An 18,190-nucleotide genomic window follows, 5' to 3' on the forward strand; every position below is an offset into this window, starting at 1 on the left:
GGAAGATGGCGACCGAGAAAAGCGGGGCTTGAGAGTCCCGCTAACAACCAATCTCCATTACCACAAAAAGAGCGCCTTTCATAGCCAGAAAACACCATCACCAGAAAAACAAAAAAAACCACCAGGCTCCAGAGAGAAAGCGGACTGAGAACAGAGCTCAGGGCCACAGAGGAGACACACGCGCCCGAGGACGCGGCAGCAGCGCCATACTGCCGGCGGCAGCGGCGAACTCAACGGACGGCTACAGCAAGCCAGGTGAGCCGCTGCGGAACAGCCAGGCGGGATCTTTCGGCGCAGACAGCATTTAAAGCTCCCAGTGGCTGAGCTCAGCACATGCTGCAGGGATTCAGAGTGGAAATCAAAACCAGAGAAGAAAAAATACGCCAGCGTCATGGCCGAGGGCGTGGCAGAGGCGCCATATTGCCACCGGCGGCGGCAGCAGCAGTGAATTCATCGAGTCCAGTACAGCTACATCTGCGTACTCAAGAACAGTGAGTCAAATTGCGGGCCACAGAGGAGAAATCGCAGTATTGGGCCTCCTGGGACTTGACCCAGTGAGGGAGTGGTGGTGGCAGAGATATCACACCATAGGAGAACGTGCAACCTGGCACCCCCCATAGTTTAAAGCAGCCTCTATCGACTCCCTGGGTCGGAGACTCTGTGATACAACCCAGTAAAGGAGTAGTGGGGTCTGAGATAATACAGACTCGAGATCCAGAGCACCTTAAGTAAAGCCATAGTGACCCAAGGGAAGAACCCAGAGAAGGCACAAACCTCCGAAATCATGGGAAAGAGGAATAACACTGGAGTAATGAATGTGCACAACCCCACAACATCAGAACCTGATAAAACAGAAAATCAGAGATTTCTAGAAGATCAAATCAGGAAAATAACTGTAGAAATAATAGAGGTGCTTCGAAAAGAACTCAGAGAGAGCCAAAAAGAGATAAAGGATGCAATTAATGAAGTAAAGGCCTCAATTCAAAGCACAAACAACCGATTAGACCACATGGAGAACAGAATCTCGCTCTTAGAAGATGAGCAATCCAAAAATGAATGCATAGTTTCTAATCTAGAAAAAAATATCCAACAGCAGGAATCTGACATTGAAGAAATATGGGCCCATTTTAAGAGAGCTAACCTAAGAATAATTGGAATAGAGGAGGGAAAAGAAAGTGAAACCAAAGGGATCAACAATCTCTTCAAGGAAGTAATAGCAGAAAATTTTCCAGACATAGAGCAAGAGGTCGATACACAGGTCCAGGAAACTTATAGAACTCCCTTTAGACAGGATCGGAGAAGAGGATCCCCACGCCACATAATTGTCAAAATGCCCAATGTGGAAGCCAAGCAGAGAATCTTAAAGGCAACAAAAGCAAAGGGCCAAGTGACATTCAGAGGCAAACCAATTAGAATCACTCCAGACTTCCCAAACCAAGTCATGAGAGCCAGAAGGGCTTGGAGTAACATATTCCAAACTCTGAAAGAAAACAACTTCCAGCCAAAAATTTCCTATCCAGCAAAACTTTCTATCAAATTAGATGGAGAAATAAGAAGCTTCCATGACAAACAGAAACTGAAGGAATTTATGTCTTCAAAACCAGCGCTAGAGAAAATACTCAAAGAGATTAACTACAAAGAAGAAATAGGTAACACTCACCAGAACCAGAGAAACAAGAGTTTCCATCCAACAGACAACTAAGATTGGTTATCTGTGGAGATTCATTATTTATGTTAGTCTTTTACCTACCTCTAAGTTGTATTGTTTGCCTTTATTGTTGTTAATTTTTAGGATTTCTAGTTGGAATATTAATATACCTTCAGATATAGCATTTGGAAATATTTTATCCAATTCTATTAGTAACTTTTAACTCTGTTTACATTGTCTTTGGATATACAATATTTTCTTTTATTTTTTAGGGAGTTTGTATATTCTTCTGTTGCCTGTGCCATTGAAATCATATCCAAGAAATCACTGCCAATTACAATGTTGTGAGGTTTTATGACCCAGATTTTCTCCTAAAAGTTTATAGTCTTAAGATTTATATTTAGGTCTTTTATCTATTTTGAGTTAATACTTGTATATGGGATTAGGTAAGGGTCCAATTTTATTCTTTTCCATGTAATTATTATTTTTTAACAATATTTAGTTAAAAGATTATTATTTCCACCACCAAATGTTCGTGGAAACCTTGTCAAAAATAACTTGACAATATAGGGAAGAATTTAGCTCTAGGCTTGTATTTAACTCCAATGGTCTATATATCTGCCTTTAGAACAGTACTACACTGTTTCAATTATTGTAGCTTTTATATGGTTTGAAATCAGAAAATATATATCTGCTAGCTTTGTTCTTTTTCAAGATCGTTTTGGGTATCTAGAATTCATATTCCATATTAGGATAGATTTTTTTCTGAAAAATAAATATATAAATATATGATAGTTTCACCTAAAAAAACAGAAAAAAATATGCTCTAGTAAGAAAGAAAGCAAAAAGAAATATTGAAATGCTATCTTTAAATCATCAAACGCTTGGTATCAGACAAATGAAACTGTTATGTGAGATTATCATTTTTAATTTTGGATAAATTGCTATAATACTAGATGTCAACCACTAAGCCAAGCATGGGAAGGAGGGATGGGGAGAGAATGGGGTGGGGATCGGGTGGGGGCTGACTGGGCGATGTGTGCATGTATGTCTACAAAAGTTTGTAGCCCACTATGATGTATGAATACAGTGCACCAATAAAATAAAATTAAAAAAAAAAAAAAAAAAAAAAAAAAAGAAGAGTCTAAAATCAAACCAGCTCTGCCTGGCTCCACAGCCCCAGCACCTACCACCTGCCACAAAGCACCATGGCTCCCACTTTAGCATCCTACCCATCACCCAGGGACAGCTAGAGGACAGAGTCTGGTGCTGCAGGTCTAGGATAGGACCTGGGACCCTGGGCTCTTAGGGAGATCTTGGGTGGTATCAATGCTGCTGGCTCAGGAACTACAATTTGAGGAGCACGTCTATAAAGGAGAAAAGTCAAAACTAACAAGAATTCAAAGCAAACACGCTGGTAAAACCAAAGACCTGCAAGTAGTTCAGCATAACTGAAGCTGGGACACAGAAGGGAGGCGAGAGAAGAGCCCTTGACCCCAGCCCAAGAGCACGAACTCGCTGCGCTGTAATGGAAAGCACGGGGGAGTTTAGAGAGAGGATGTGCATGACAAGACCTGTATTTTAGATGAGCCACTCTGACTGCAGGGAGATGCGCCAGAGGTCAGAGAGGGGGGAGGTCCTACAGGAGAGGGAGCTGTTGCAACCACCCATCAGGGAGACATGGCAAAGGCCCGAACCCAGGTGGGGCCAGGGGGTGGCAGGGAAAGGCTGCAAGCCTCAGGCACCACAGGGCAGAATCCACGTCTTTTAAACCAAAGCAGCGCCGGGCGTGGTGGTGCACGATTGTAAACCCTGTGCTTGGGAGGCTGAGACAGGAGGATTGCACAGGTTCGAAGCCAGTCTCAGCTACTTAGTGAGGCTCTCAGCAACTTAGTGAGACCCTGTTTCCAAATAAAATAGAAAATAGGTCTGGGAGTATAGCCCAGAGGTAGAAAAGCCTCTGGGTTCCACCCCTAGTACTACAAAAAAATAAAATAAAATAAAATAAAATAAAATATAAAAATAAATAAACCAAAGCAGCAAAACTCTGTCCAGGTGCGAAAAAAAAAGTCTCTCGCCCATTCTACAGAGAAACTGCAAAAGCTGATGGCAGATGTGACCTGCGGTGCATGCAATTCCAATACAGTCTCAAACAGAACCACCCTTAGAAATGGGCCCAGGAACCACTCCTTCCAGCCCAGCCCCACTGTCTCCGTGGCGAGCCAGACTGTTCCTCCCTTTGCAGATTAAGTGTCTACGTACAGGCAGTGGAAGTGAGTTGGCCAAGCTCCCACGACCAGGCCCAAAACTAAGGAAACGGAGCCAGTGCCGCGCATCTTAGAGCAGAGAAAACCAAGACGTGCAGGGGTGCTTTGGTATCAGCCCACAATTACAAATATTACAGAAACCAAACGATTCCATTTCTTAAGCTGGAAGCTCATATCCTAAAAGGGCTGGGAGAGACCCTGAAATGGAGCCATCTACTGTGGACGGTTTAACCTGAAATAAAATTAGAAAATGTGTCACATGGAAAATCTCTGTAGCAAGAAATGGTTTCTTTTTTTGTCCTCCCCCCCTTTTTTTTCTTTCTGTAGAAGAGTGAGTAATTTGGCATTTTCACTAGACAGGGCAGCTGTAGTCTCTGTTTTGTACCAAATATACACAGTCGTTGGGCAGTTCTGTATCCCAACTCGAGAATGGGCCGCCAGAGAAGGATGTGCTCAGAGCGGGATGCCAGGACTGAGCACGGCCGAGTTGAATCACCGTCCCCATCTGCTGCCAAGTTTGGCCAAACGGAACTCAGATGTCCTAGAATGTCCTTGCTAACAGTGATTTTAGGGTTTGCCTGATCTGACCCCTTCATTCCTCAGATAGGGAAATTGAGGCCCAGAGAGGGAACTTTGCCAGGGCAGAAAAAGAGGCTCTGGAGGATTCTCCACAGCACCCTGCTATGTGGCTGTGGTTGCCTCTAGCGATGGGGGCTTCTCCTTGGCTGGTGGAGACCTGGATGCAGCAGGGCCCCATAGATTATCCCTCCAATAAGCACTGTCCAAGGATAACTCACAGGCTGGGCACAGTGCTAGGGATTAGGGCACAGAGAATAGCCCACCTGGATCCTCAAGGAGTCCTCCTCGACCCCCCAGCCTCTCAGAAGCCTCATTGGTGTGAGATCAGGGTGTGGAGAGGGATGTTCTGAGACATGTGGCCCCTTCCTCCAACTTCAAAGACAGCTGGTCAGGTCCTCCTCAGGCCATAGCGCTCCAACCTCTTCCTCTACCTCCCTCTCCCACTTGAAAGACCCTGTAATTACATTGTCCCAACCAGATAACCCAGGGCAGTTTCCTCTTTAGAGTTCCGTAGATCCTCACCCATCAGTCCATCTGTAACCTCACTTCCCCTCTGCCATGTAGCCTGATGTAGTTGCAGGGACTGGGGGTTAGACATTTTAGAAGTCCGTTCCCCTGCCTACCACAGGTGGCTATCGTGAGAAAGGTTTTAAGCAGGAGCAACTGAGCAGAGCTGCTGCATGCTTCAATGTGCATGCGACTCACTGGGGGCCTCCCTGAAATTCAGATTCTGATTTATGTCTGAGTTGGGATGGGGCCAGTCTGCATTTCAACTGAATTCCCAGGTGCTGCTGCTGCTGCTGGTCCATGGACCACAACTGAGTAGCAAGAAGCTAGAAGGCTGCTGAGGTTGCAGTGTGTGTGTGTGTGTGTGTGTGTGTGTGTGTGTGTGTGTGTGTAGGGTGGAGGCTGTCCCATGAAGAGAATGGAGTCCAAAAAACAGTCCTGTGGGTTGTTGTCAAATTGTAACTGAACTTCATTCACAGACTGGTTGTGAGAGTTTGATATATTAAAAACACATACATATACATAAAGACATTTATATATACCAGTAGTTTTATATGTAGAACATACACATACATGCATATAACTGAAGTATATATTTAAAACGTAGAAAGCACTCTACAATTGTTAGAATAAATCATATCCTCTGCATTGGCTTAGGTCCGTGTGAAGTTACCTCAATAAGAGAGCCCTGGTCTGGGAGTCAGGACACAGGACACCTGATTCTAGGCCTGGCTCTGCGGTCAACTTGCACCTTGAGCTAGTCACTTTCCCTCTCTGGGATGGACAATAAAGACAGGACCAGCCAGGACAAAGCTAGAAGTGGAGAGCAGCTGGCTGAGTCCATTTCAGATAGCTCTGCATATTATGCTATTGAAATGACACGAATTTAGGTTCTGTTTGCCATGGGCGGGGATCTCTACCTCTCAGTTCCTCTGTCCCAGTGGATGGAATGGTTCTAACTCCCTGGCACTGAAAAAGCAAATCTTGTGTTTTATTTTTCACAAGACATATTATAATTCCCATCATTTCTGCTGTATGAGTCCCTGCTCCCCTCCCCACCCCCAGCCACCACAGTGGATGGCTGCGGGGTGGTCCTCCAGCGGTTCGTCATGGTCAAGGCTTCATAATGCTGGGTTTTCACTAAGATCCCCACAGCCCCGGGCTTTGAATGATTCATTCATTATCGTATTCAAATGCTCATTGTGTCCACTTGGTGCCATGTCAGATGCTGGGGAAACACGGATAAATAAAACAGGGCTCCTGCCCTCAGGGAACCCGCAGGGAAGTGGGAATGGGAAGTAATGAGGCATTGGCCGGGTCAAACCCTCAGGAATAGGAATTACCTTCCCAATTTACAGATAAGGAAGACAAGGATAAGCGGTCACTGGCCCCAAAGCACTCAGGGGGAAGTAGCAGGGTGGAGACTGAAGCCAGGCCTCTGCATCCTAGTGCTCCTGGGCATGAACTACACCCCAAGCCTCTCCCAGGCGCCAGCTCTGCCGGCTGCATGGTGACTGTGGACAGGCATATGTGCTTTTAGGGATTCAGGGCCACCACCTCTGCAAAGCAGTTGGACTGGATCGGATTGTTTTCAGCTCTGTTGCCCCTTAGAACAGAAGTGAGAGCTTTTAAACCCACTGGCAGTTGGGCCTCACCTGGGTTTGAAAAGGGAGAACATGGGGTTTCATTTCTCTGGAACCCCCAAGGTGTTTCTAGGGGTAACAACCACCAGGGTCCTCATGACCTCAATTCTCACATTCTAATTTTCTGAAAAACCCTTAATCTTCTTAGCTCATACCCCAAGGTACATACACTGTGGGAAAATGAATAGGGAACGAGGAATCTCCGGCTCCTTTGGACAGTCCACAACATGGAGAAGGGACACAGGCACTGTCCCTTTAGCTGTCACCATTTTCTTCTTGGAGCCAGAGAAGCAGCAGCCGTCAACAGAGGCAGAGTGAAGGCGACACCCTCACATGCTGTCACTGTCAGGGTGTAAGTTACCACTGTCTTTCCAATGAACACAACCAAAGCCTTGCAAATGGGCATGTGCTGTACCAGAACATAGCAGAGGGGAATATTTAATGTTACAGAAGAAGTGTCTAGATGATTGAGAGGGAGGGAAAAAGCAATCAACAAAATACAAGGTACAGACTGATCTGTTCGTATTCTAATATATGTGCATATTTAGGCCTGGAAAATAAACTTGAAAGACAGTCCACCAAATGGTAGCTGGTTTTATCTCTGAGCCATGAGATCTTTCTTTGCCTAGGCTTTTATGATTATGCGTTACTTTCATTATTAAAAAATTAATGTTATTAAATAAATTTCCTCTTTCAAAGGCTGCTTACATCCCACTTTCTCCCTGATCTGGTGTAGAAATGGATGTCCTTACCCAAGCAGTGCCCAGGCTTACATGAACTGTTCTGGGACACACAGGACAAGCTCCTAGCACACAAGTCAGCTGCTCCACACCCACTTCCATGCCTCCCAGATGGATGTTGCATCTAGAGCAGCTCTTCAGCCACCCCACACCACTCCAGAGCCCCAGGAAGAGCAGACAGCCAGGACAGATGGGAGAAAGACAGACAACTGTAACTGTTCTGTTCAACACAGAACAGAGCAGACCATTGTGAAGACTTCAGTAGAAGTTCTCCTTGGGAGGAGGCTGGTTGCAAAAGACCTCCTAGTTAGGATGGAGTGGCTGGGCTCCATTTGAGTTCCCTAGAAATGGCTGACTCCTACAGAGGCCCAAGAGCAGGCCACTCCCTGGCCTTAGGGAGACTCTAGACAAGCCCTCCAAACCCAAGAAGGGGCTCCCGAACCTTTGATGTTAGGGGTTCTGGTCACTAGAGAGATACAGTTTTTCAGCCCTGTCAAATTATTTGTCACCCATGACATATAACAAGCATGAACTAGATTGGATAGGATTAGATTGTGCTACAGTGGATTGATTAGGTTGAGTTAAGCAGGAGTGGATTGAGTTGGGTTGTGTTAAACTGACTTGGGTTGAGTTAACTCAACCACAGGTGGGGTTGGGTTGGGTTGGGATGAGTTAAACTGGGTTGATTTGGGATGGGCTGAGTTAAACTGAGCTGGGTTAATTGGGGGAGGGTTCAGTTAGGTTGAGTTAAACTGAATTCAGGGTTAGGCTGGGTTGGATTGAACTGAATTCAACTGAATTGGGTTAAGTGGGGTTGGGTTAAGTGGGGGTGGGTTGCGTTGGGGTGGCTTGGATTCTAACAGGAAGGAGGAGTCGGCTACACTCATTAGGTGACCTGGGCGCCATGTCTCTCTCCTTACATGGTGCCCAGAAAGAGGTCTGGACTTTCTCCCAAGTTCTGCTCTCACCCTGGCCTGTTTTTCTCTCCAGCGGGGGTGAAGCAGAGGCAGGCCTGGTTCCTGCCATCACCTCAGATGCCATTTCAGCTCACCGGGGCTCTGTAGGGACAGTGATGGCTCAGGTCCCACCATCTGGTGCTTTGACCTTGAAGCCTTATTTGCTCACCCATTCCCCTCACTGGACACTAATGCCTTACACTGGGTCTTAGTGTAACATTGCTTCCATTTTACAACCTTCACCTACCTGTCATCACTTGTACACCTTTAGTAGCTGATCATATCATGAAGAAGTCATCTGATAGACCAATCTATACTGGAGAATTCAGGAAGGAGTCAGGGGTGATTTCTCTTGCCAGACTTTAAAACATATTACAAAACACCACCACCACCACCAACAACAACAACAACAACAGCAACAACAACACATACACACACACACACACACACACACACACACACACACAAATACAAGAAAGTGACTAACAGGATAGAGATTACAAATCAAAATTTATATCATTAAGAGAAAATTTTGACTCAATGTATCCTGTAACAATGATGGGGAACACAATGATGAGGCAATGTAAGACATTTTATCAGTACTTTTGGCATCCTGGGTACCACTCTGAAACACAACTGACTTCAGATTATACCTTTATGGTCCATTTTAAATGGATAAAGTTCTGCATATTAAAAGAAACCCTGAAGCCGGGCGTAGTGGCGCACGCTTGTAATCCCCGCGCAGGTTCAAAGCCAGCCTCGCTGGCTTAAGAGACCCTGCTTCTAAATTTTAAAAATATTTTAAAAAATAGGTCTGGGACTTTAACCTGGAGGTAGAAGGGCTTCCAGGAACCCCAGTACGACCAAGAAAAAAGAAAAAAGAAAAGAAAGACTGAAAATAAGCTTATATGTTTAGCTAGAAGATAAAAGATAACTAAATAATTTTTGATAAGTGTAAGCTACCAGGAATGAGTCTAAACAAGTCAGAAAATAAATTGTTCATGCAAGTTATATAATGAAAAGCAAAGTAAGCCAAGCATGGTGGCACACACCAGTATTTGGGAGGCTGAGACAGGAGGATCGTAGGTTTGAGAACAGCCTCAGCAATGTAGAAAAACTCAGCAACCTAATGAGACCCTGTTTCAAAATAAAAAGGGTTAAGGGTATAGCTTGGAAGTAGATGCCCCTGGGTTCAATCTCTAGCAGCGCATATCAGACCGCATGCTAGACTAATGCATTCCTTCCTCATTTGATTCATTGAAAAAATGTGCTGGGTGAAGTTCCCACCTTGTGGCAGGAACCAGATTCAGAGCTGGGCAGGGCCCAGTCTCTGCCTCACACTGACCTTCCCACGTAGCATGGGAGACACAGGAATAGTCCACGGTCACCATGCAGTCTGTGTAGCCCTGTGATGAAGAGATATCCAATAAACCTAGGAGAGGAGAGACGGCTTCCTAGAGCAGTGTCCTAAAGGCTCTGTAGGCATCGCCAGATAGACAAGGGGAGGGGCATGTCTGAAAGATGCAGATGTACATCGAGTGCCTTCTTTAGAAACTTGCTGGTGGCTCAGTGTGCACCCGAGTCAAGAGGGTTCAGTGTTAGTGGAGGGGGGACGGCAAGGCTCATAATCCAGCTGGGACAATTAAACTAGGGTGTGGTATGGTTAAATTTGTATCTAAGAAAGATCCATCTAAATATATAGTAAGAACTACTGAACTAGTTCTATTCTTTGGTGGGTGAGCCCACAGGAGGGAGTATTGCCAAAGGAAATAAACCAAAGAGGAAACAAAGGCCATTTGTCTGAAGATGTTCCTAGCAGTGCGGTTTATAATAATAGCAAAATGGCTACAGTCCAAGTAGTCAACTCTGGGCAGTCGTCCTTTGGGAGATGAAGTCCACAGCCAGTGATGTGAAATCTCAGGTGTTGCTCCTACTCATGTCTCTCGCTCAGGAAAGCACGTCAGACTTCCAAGGAGCAAGAATGACATTAGAATAAAATTCTAAACTTCCCTTACATTTAAATCAGGATTTCTCCAAAGAAAATATACCCATGACCAGCAAGCTCTTAAAAAGATGCTCAATGTCATTAGTCAAGAGAATGCAAATAAAAACCACAGTGATCCAGGCATGGTGGCTCATGCCTGGAATCCCAGCACTTAAGAAGCTGAGACAGGAGGATTGCAGGTTTGGGGCCAGCCTCAGTAACTTAGCAAGACCCCAGTTTAAATATATACATATAGCCGGGGGTGGTGGCACCCTTGTAATCCCCGGACTTGGGAGGTGGAGACAGGAGGATCACACAGGTTCGAAGCCAGCCTTGCTGGCTTAAGAGACCCTGTTTCAAAAAAAAAAAAAAAAAATATATATATATATATATATATATATATATATATATATATATAATAGGTCTGGGAGTGTAGCCAAGAAATAGAAGGGTTTCCAGGAACCCCAGTACCACCAATATATATATATGTATATAATTTGGGGGTATAAGTCAGAGGTAGAAATCAACCTCCAATACCAAAAATAAATACATAAATATTTTTTAAAACCACAATGAGATACCACTTCACACCCACTAAGATGACTATGGTGAAAAAAATCCTAAAATAAAAAGTCTTGGTGATGTGTGGAAAAATGAGACTCTTCATACATTACTGGTAGAGATACAAAATGGAAGAGCTACTACAGATAGCAGTTTGGGAGTTTTTCAAAAACTTAGACAAAGGAATTACCATATGACCCAGAAGTTGTACTCCTGTGTGTAAAGAATTAAAAGCAGATCTGTGAACACAAATGCTCACAGCAGCACTGTTCACAATAGCCAGAAGGTAGGAACAATCCAAATGTCCATCAGTGAATGAGTGGAAAACCAAACAGGGTCTATAGATACAACGGAATAATTATACGGTCATAAAAAAGGAGCAAAGTACTGATACTTGATACAACATGGATGAACCTCGAAATATTATGTCAAGTGAAAGAAGCCAGACATAAGGTGTCTCATGTTGTGTGCATTCCTTATAAGAATATTCAGAAGAGGTAAGTCTATGGGAAAAGCAGTTTAGCAATTGCCAGGGACTGGGAAGGAATCGGGGGTGACATCTTAAGTGTCACCCTTTAACCCTTAACTTTCTTTGTGGGTAACAAAATGTTTTGGAAGGAGATAGAAATGGTGACTGCATAAATAAGCTAAATGCCAATGAACTGTATACTTTAAAATGCTCAGTTGAATGCCATATGTAGCATGTGCCTCAATAAAAAATGAGTCAAGATATCCAAATGGTTAATTAACATATGAAAAGCAGATCAACTTAATTACTAATCAAAAAAATGTAATTTAAGACTCCAGTAAGATTTGAATATGCATCTATTAAAAATGCTAAGATTAAGTTCAGTGGTAAGGCCAAGTGCTAGTGAGGATGTGGAGAAATGGGGACTCTGATGTCATGGCGGCTGTGTTACAAACACAGTAGACAGGCTGGCGCTATCTGCTCAGTTGGAGAGTATATACACCTTATACTCTAGAGACATGTGTAAGAATCCCCAGAGCCACACAGTCGTGTAAGCCAAAAACTATAATAATTCAAGTGTTGCTGGAGAAAAATGAATAACTAATAGCTGATATATTCACAAAGTGAAATATTACACAAAAATGGAAGTTAACTAACTGCATACTCATACAACAGCATAAATAAATCTCAAAACTTAATATTTAGTGAAAAATATATGCTGTGTGTAAGAAGTTCAAAAATGAAATAAAACAGAACTTCCGAATTTAAGGAGACACTTAAGATAGTACAGTTATTTTTAAAGTTCAAGTAAGTGATAACAGTAAAAGTCAAGTCAATGGTTACCTCGGGGAGGGAGGGAAAATCCCAGCCAGGGCCCAGCAGAGCTGCAGGGCTAGCCTACATCCTGACCTGGGTAACATGGATGCTTGCTCCATGAAAAATCAATGGGCTATAATTTTAGCGATCACAATAAAACAGTTGAAAGAAAAGCAAATAACTTACACATATTAGCACTTTATTACAGGAACAAATGTTTTATAAAAACTCCTTCCCTGCCCCAATGATAGTCATATATCTTCCCAAATAGCAGGTATTCCAGTGATGCTGTAACTTCACCAGGGAAAGGAAGGGGAAGCTGGCCTGCAGCCCAGCCCTGACCCATAGGGACTCAGTAGGCTGTGTGCATGAAGCCCCACTCACAAGGTCTCTTAAACAGGCTGGTGTAAGCGGTTGTGGTTGGGTGCACACAGGACATGATAGATACTGGGTAAGAAGAAATCCAAGAAAAATTGTCCTGCAGTTTTCCATTACCTTGTCTTTTTGCTGGTGTGCCATGGGCCCCACAGGGCAGATCTCTGCCCAACTCCTTTCTGTTCCCAGCCAGCCAGCATAAAGGCTGGCAGAGTCAGGGCTGGGTTTGCATTTGTTGACCTAAACTGTGAAATGATTACACCTTAAGCCAGGCAAATATTGTTTTTCTTCCCAATGTTTAAACTAGAAGGAATACAGAGATGAATAAATCTTGTCTCTCCATTTTATAGATGAAGAAACTGAGTCTCAGAAAGGAAAAAAAATGACTCATCTCAGTTCACAGATTAAGCTCAGATTTTCTATGCTTGAAAAAAGTTGGGGGAAAGAGGATACAAGGAACCTTACAAAAATCCTCTTTCCATTATCTACGAATTGCCTTATATCGGTGTCCCGCCCCTAACAGAGAAGCCTTGTGGGCACCACAGTGACATTCAGTGATGCTAGGGACAGTCAAGTAAGAGACCTGGAGGTGCAGGTGGACCCTTTTTCCCAGGGAAACTGTGCACTCTGCATCAAGCGGCTTGTGAGCAGCAAGCTGGGTACCAGCTACATCCTAGGCTGGCTAGGAAATCACCAGGAAGCCCCACCAGAAATGGAGCCCAAGTTGCCTGGGAAAATGCATCATTTTGCTTCTATAAATACCTGATTAAGAGATGATACACATCCCATGAAACTCGACATTTTCAATGTGCAGCTAGATGGGTTTTAGTAAACTGATATCATTGCACAACCACCATCATGGTCCAGTTTTAGAACATTCTCCAGGAAGTTCCTCATACCTATATTCAGTAAATCTCTGCTTTTATCCCTAGCCCTGGCAATTGCTGATGCTTTCTGTTTATTTAGGACAAAAAGAAATTTTGTATAAATGGGCTTTGACAATATATAGATTTTTTTTTTTTTGGTGGTACTGGGGTTCCTGGAAGCCTTTTTACCTCCGGGCTACACTCCCAGACCTATTTTTACATTTTTATTTGGAAAAAGGGTCTCCTAAGCCAGCGCTGAGGCTGGCTTCGAACCTGCGCGATCCTCCTGTCTCTGCCTCCCAAGCACGGGGATTACAAGCGTGTGCCACCACACCTGGCGACAATATATAGATTTTTATGTCTGGCTTTTTTCACTTAGCTTAATGCTTTTTAAGGGTTTTCCACGCTGTAGCAAGAATTGTGCTTCAGTCCTTTTTATTGCTGAATAGTATTCTATTGAAAAGATACATCACATCTTGTGTGTCTGTTCACCAGCTAATGAGCCACTTTGCTTCTATTTGGGGCCATGATGAAGAATGAAGCCATGAACATTCACATAAGAGTTTGTGGGTGGACATGTGTTTTTCTCTTACTTGAGTAGATATTTAGGAGAGGGTTCACTAGGTTGCAGGGTTAGGGATATGTCTACCGTTTTAAGAAACTACTAAACTATTAAGAAAATGCAGAAAGCTCATAACAACTTGCTTACAAATATGTTTCCAGAAGGGACCCTGATGAAGGGTTTAACATAGTGTAAAGAGCACAAATTCTTCTACCACTGAAGCCCACATGTCTCAGTTTCCTCATCTGCAAAAGAGGATAATAAATAGGGTCCATATGAAGACTGCGGGGGGTTAATTCACACAAAGCACTTAGGAAGCTGCTGGCTCTTAGTAATGCTAAAAAGTCTTAGCAACTTTTTTTTTTTTTGTACTGGAAACTGAACTCAGAGGAATTCTATCTCTGAGCTCCACCCCCAGCCCTATTTTTAGTTTTCACTTTGAAATGGTCTCACTTGGTTGATGAGGGTCTCACTACTTGCTGAGGCTATCCTCAAACCTGTTCCCATCTCAGCCTCCCAAGTACTGGGATTACAAGCACATGCTACCACAGCTGGCTAGCAACTTTTCTTACAGCCAGTTGACAGTGGCCCTATGGAAGAAACAGCAAAACAGCATTAGAGCTCTCATGGGTCTACCCAGGAATGACTCCATGACTTTAGGCACAGCACATGCCCTCTCTGAGACTCCTTTGGAAGGTAGAACCCAACTTCCCAGCGCTGCTGGGTGGTGGATCAGTGATCCCATGTTGGTTAAGTGCTTTGCAGAGAGCATCATGCTGTGCAGACGCAATCACTCATGTTACAGTTGTGACACTCCAGTTGTGGGATCCCCTAGCGACTGTGGGGTCCCTAAAGTCCTCTCCATCTATGAAGCTCCTCCAACTGAATACTAGGATGGTTACCAGCAAGGACACTGGAGTCACACTTTCCCATTCAAATCCTACCCCAGACACTTAGATGGCTTGTGACTTTGGATGTCAGTTTGCTCGGCAGAACAGAGATGGTGGGTCCTCAACGCCCACCTCCTGGAGTGACTGTAAGACTTGGATGAATGAAGCTGGGAGCATGCACACAGTCCACCTGAACATATAAAGCATTTTGTAGGTGCTAGCCATATTACACTGCATGACAAATGTGGGTGGTTCATACTTCCAGGAACTCATAAAGGGGGACTTATAGGCATCGTTTGTAAATGGTCCTCTCGATGGGCTCCTGGTCCTTCCTTTTTAGGTTATGGATGGAATTAGGACTTCCTCTGCTAGAAACAATATTCCTGACCTGACACCAAAGAACCTGGCCACAAACTCAGGAGGAGAAACACCAAAGAGTCTTTCCCCAGACCCCTCTTTCTTTGGGGTGAGTAAGGATTGGCCGCAAACTTCGCAAAAGGCCACAGAACCCAAAGCTGCCCTCTGATGCTGAGTTGGCAGTGTCCTATAGCACACGCAAAATTGCAATGTTCTGACATGGGCCATGGTGCTGAGGAGCCAAAACTGTGATCCAGCTGCCCTTTGATCTGAAAAAAATAAAAATGCCAGGCTGGATGCTCTGGCAGGAAAAGCTATCATTGCATTTGAGTCTCACTCCCTAGGAAACAAATCTGGGCTGTCCTGGGCTTCTTCAGACACACGAGGAGTTAACCAAGGCCACCCACTTTATCCCCAGCTTCCTTCTGGAAACCAGGGGGGTGCTTTCCAGGCTTCAGCTGGGGCTGTGTACTAAGCCCCTCAATCCAAAAGGGGTCAGAGACCACGGTTTAGAAAACCCGGTTCTCCTGCAGAAATGCATAGGGTGGTGGCTGAGCAGAGCAGGAGCCTGGAGACCTGGGTTCGAGCTCTAGCTTTCAGACTGGCCAATTCCTAAGCCTCCCTCAACCTCGGTGATGCAGAAATGCCTGCACTGCTTTCCAAACACTAGTTACTGCAGGGAGCAAGCAGTGAGTCCCAGCACTTATTTTCTGACTCATATGTGCAAAGAGCAAGGCAAATACATTACTTCTCGTCTTTCCTTTAATCTTCACGACATGCCAAGGAGACAAGATGATCTAATTATTCCCCCTTTTCAGATGGGGAAACTGAGGCACCAAGAGGTGAAATCCACCGTCCACCCCATTCACCCAGCTGAGTCACAATTCACACCCGGGCAGCCTGACCTTCACCCAGACCCATTTTAACTCAGATTCCACTATTCATCCAACCACCTTTCAGTCCCGGTGAGGAAACAGAGGCCCAGAAAACAGAAGGGACCAGAATCCTTGGCTCCTGTCCCACAGTTCTTTCCATGACCCGTGGTGCCACTGCCCGGGAGAGAGGTGTCCCCCTAGGTAACTAAGAGCTAAGGGAGATGGAAACGGTTCAGGTCGGTTCAGCTTAGGTGCCAGGCGTCCCTCTGGCGGTCACACCTGCGTAGTCACAGGGCTCCAGACGTGCGCTTGCCCTGAGCCAGCCAGAGCGCACGGCCGGGGCGCGGGCGCTGGACGCGCTGGGGCTGGACTTCACCTCTGGTGCTGCCACTGTTTGCAAAGTCCCTCTCTGCCCCAGACTGGAGGAGCCGCGCCCAGCTCGGACACCTGAGAGCCCAGACAGCGCTCTGCCCGCGCGGCTGCCCAGGGACCCCGCGTGTGGCTGGGACCCCGGCACCGCCTGGAGGAAGCAGCGGCTCGGAGAGCCTGAGCGCGCTGAGTGGAGGACTCCCTTTTATGTCCAGGAATGAGGCGCGCACCGCAGCCGCGCCCGCCGCCCCGGCCAAGCTGCCAGGGAGGCCGCTTACCTGTCGAGGCGCGCGCCTGGGTGCCAGCGGCCAGGAGCGCGGAGATGCAGAGCGGCAGCAGCAGGCGCCAGCACCGCGCGTTCCTCCTGCAAGAAGGGGTCGCGGGAGAGGAGGTGCGGCGCGCGGGCCGGGGCGGCGGGGCCCACCTCGGCGCCATGGCACGGGTCTGCGGAGCCCCGAGGGCGCGCGGCGGGCGGGCAGACGGCGCGGAGCTCCGCGGAGGACCCCGGGCGCCCAGCGCTTCCTCCGGCGAACAAAGGCGGCGCTCGGCGGCGGCGGGCAGGGTCGCGGCTCCCGGCTCGCGCCTGAGTCACCCGCGCTCTGAAACCCGACTCCGCCGCGGCGCCCCACCTCGGGCAGCCCCGGGATCCCGGCCCGCGCGCTCCCCACGCCCCTTTCCCCGACAGCGCCCCGCCGCCTCCACCCGCCCCTTATGTAACCCGCCCCAGAGCCCCGGGGAGGGACGCGCCTCTGCTCCAGGATCTCAAGTCTGGCCTGTTGGGGCTGCCCGCGGACAAACCACTCTCCTTTAACCTCAGCTACCCCGAGAGGCTGCAGTCTCTGGGATTTTCTTACAGGACCGAAGAGGAGACTGAGGCTCAGAGGTGGAGTGGACGTCCCAAGGTCGCACAGCTCCCAGAAGAGGAGACTGAGGCTTGGAGGTGGAGCTCAGTCTCCTGGCTGCCGTGCCCAACGGGCATGCCTGCCCCTTGAACCCACTTTCGAGTGGCCCTGCTTAGGGGACATTAGTATAGAGGTATTCCCTGAACATTCGTAATCCCAGAACATTTTCTATGGACAGAGCTCTAAGAAATCTGATCCAGCCACCCCCAGCCTGTCCCCATTTTATTGATAGGAAAACTGACAGCCAGAGAGGCAGTTTACCAAGTCATCTACCTCATGAGTGATGGATGTCAAGGGAGGACACTCATTAGACCAGGAAGGCATGGAAGAGGTCTTTTGATGTTGCAGAGTCTGGTGTGTAGTCAGAAGGCCTTCGTGAGACAGTGAGTTCCCTGTCACAACAGGAACTAATAAACAAGGAGCAGGGAGGTAGGGATTCAGAGCTTGGGCTCTGGGCCCATTGTCTGCAATGAATCTGTGACATACGGATTATGTGAAACTTGGGCAGCTCTGTAAATGGGAATGAGAAAGCTGGTGGGAAGACTGACTCAAGGTGCTGCTGAAATCAAGCATTTATCAGAGTGCCTGGCAGGGAGGGATGCTCGTGGGGGCTCGCCTCCGCTATGGTGCTCCTGAGGAGCTTCACTCCAGGCTGCAGACTGGGAGGAGCTTGGTGGGGAAGGAAGACAGAGGAAGGACCTTAGAAGGAGGGCCTAAGGAACTGGGGAGTCAGGAGCTAAGCAGCTCTAGAGGTTGGCCGGCCCCACCTGGAGTCAGGGGAAGACAAAACGCATTCTCACTTAGCTCTCTGCTTTAGGCTTCTC

The 18,190-nt window shown here is 46.5% G+C and overlaps 1 protein-coding gene across 1 annotated transcript in view; it reads right to left on the reverse strand.

Annotated features, from left to right (window-relative positions):
* Positions 1 to 16,899, reverse strand: part of COL15A1 (collagen type XV alpha 1 chain) — a gene marked incomplete at both ends in the record, with an annotated part of 112,753 nt that extends 95,854 nt beyond the window's left edge. The window contains 2 exons of the mRNA XM_080708923.1: positions 16,743 to 16,828; positions 16,889 to 16,899. Coding sequence (XP_080565049.1) covers positions 16,743 to 16,828; positions 16,889 to 16,899 — 97 coding nt within the window. The remainder of the gene's footprint in view (positions 1 to 16,742; positions 16,829 to 16,888) is intronic.
* Between the last annotated feature and the right edge of the window lie 1,291 nt (positions 16,900 to 18,190).

The sequence above is a fragment of the Muscardinus avellanarius genome (genome assembly GCF_963383645.1).
Source record: "Muscardinus avellanarius genome assembly, chromosome: 13".
Classification (NCBI taxonomy): Eukaryota; Metazoa; Chordata; class Mammalia; order Rodentia; family Gliridae; genus Muscardinus; species Muscardinus avellanarius.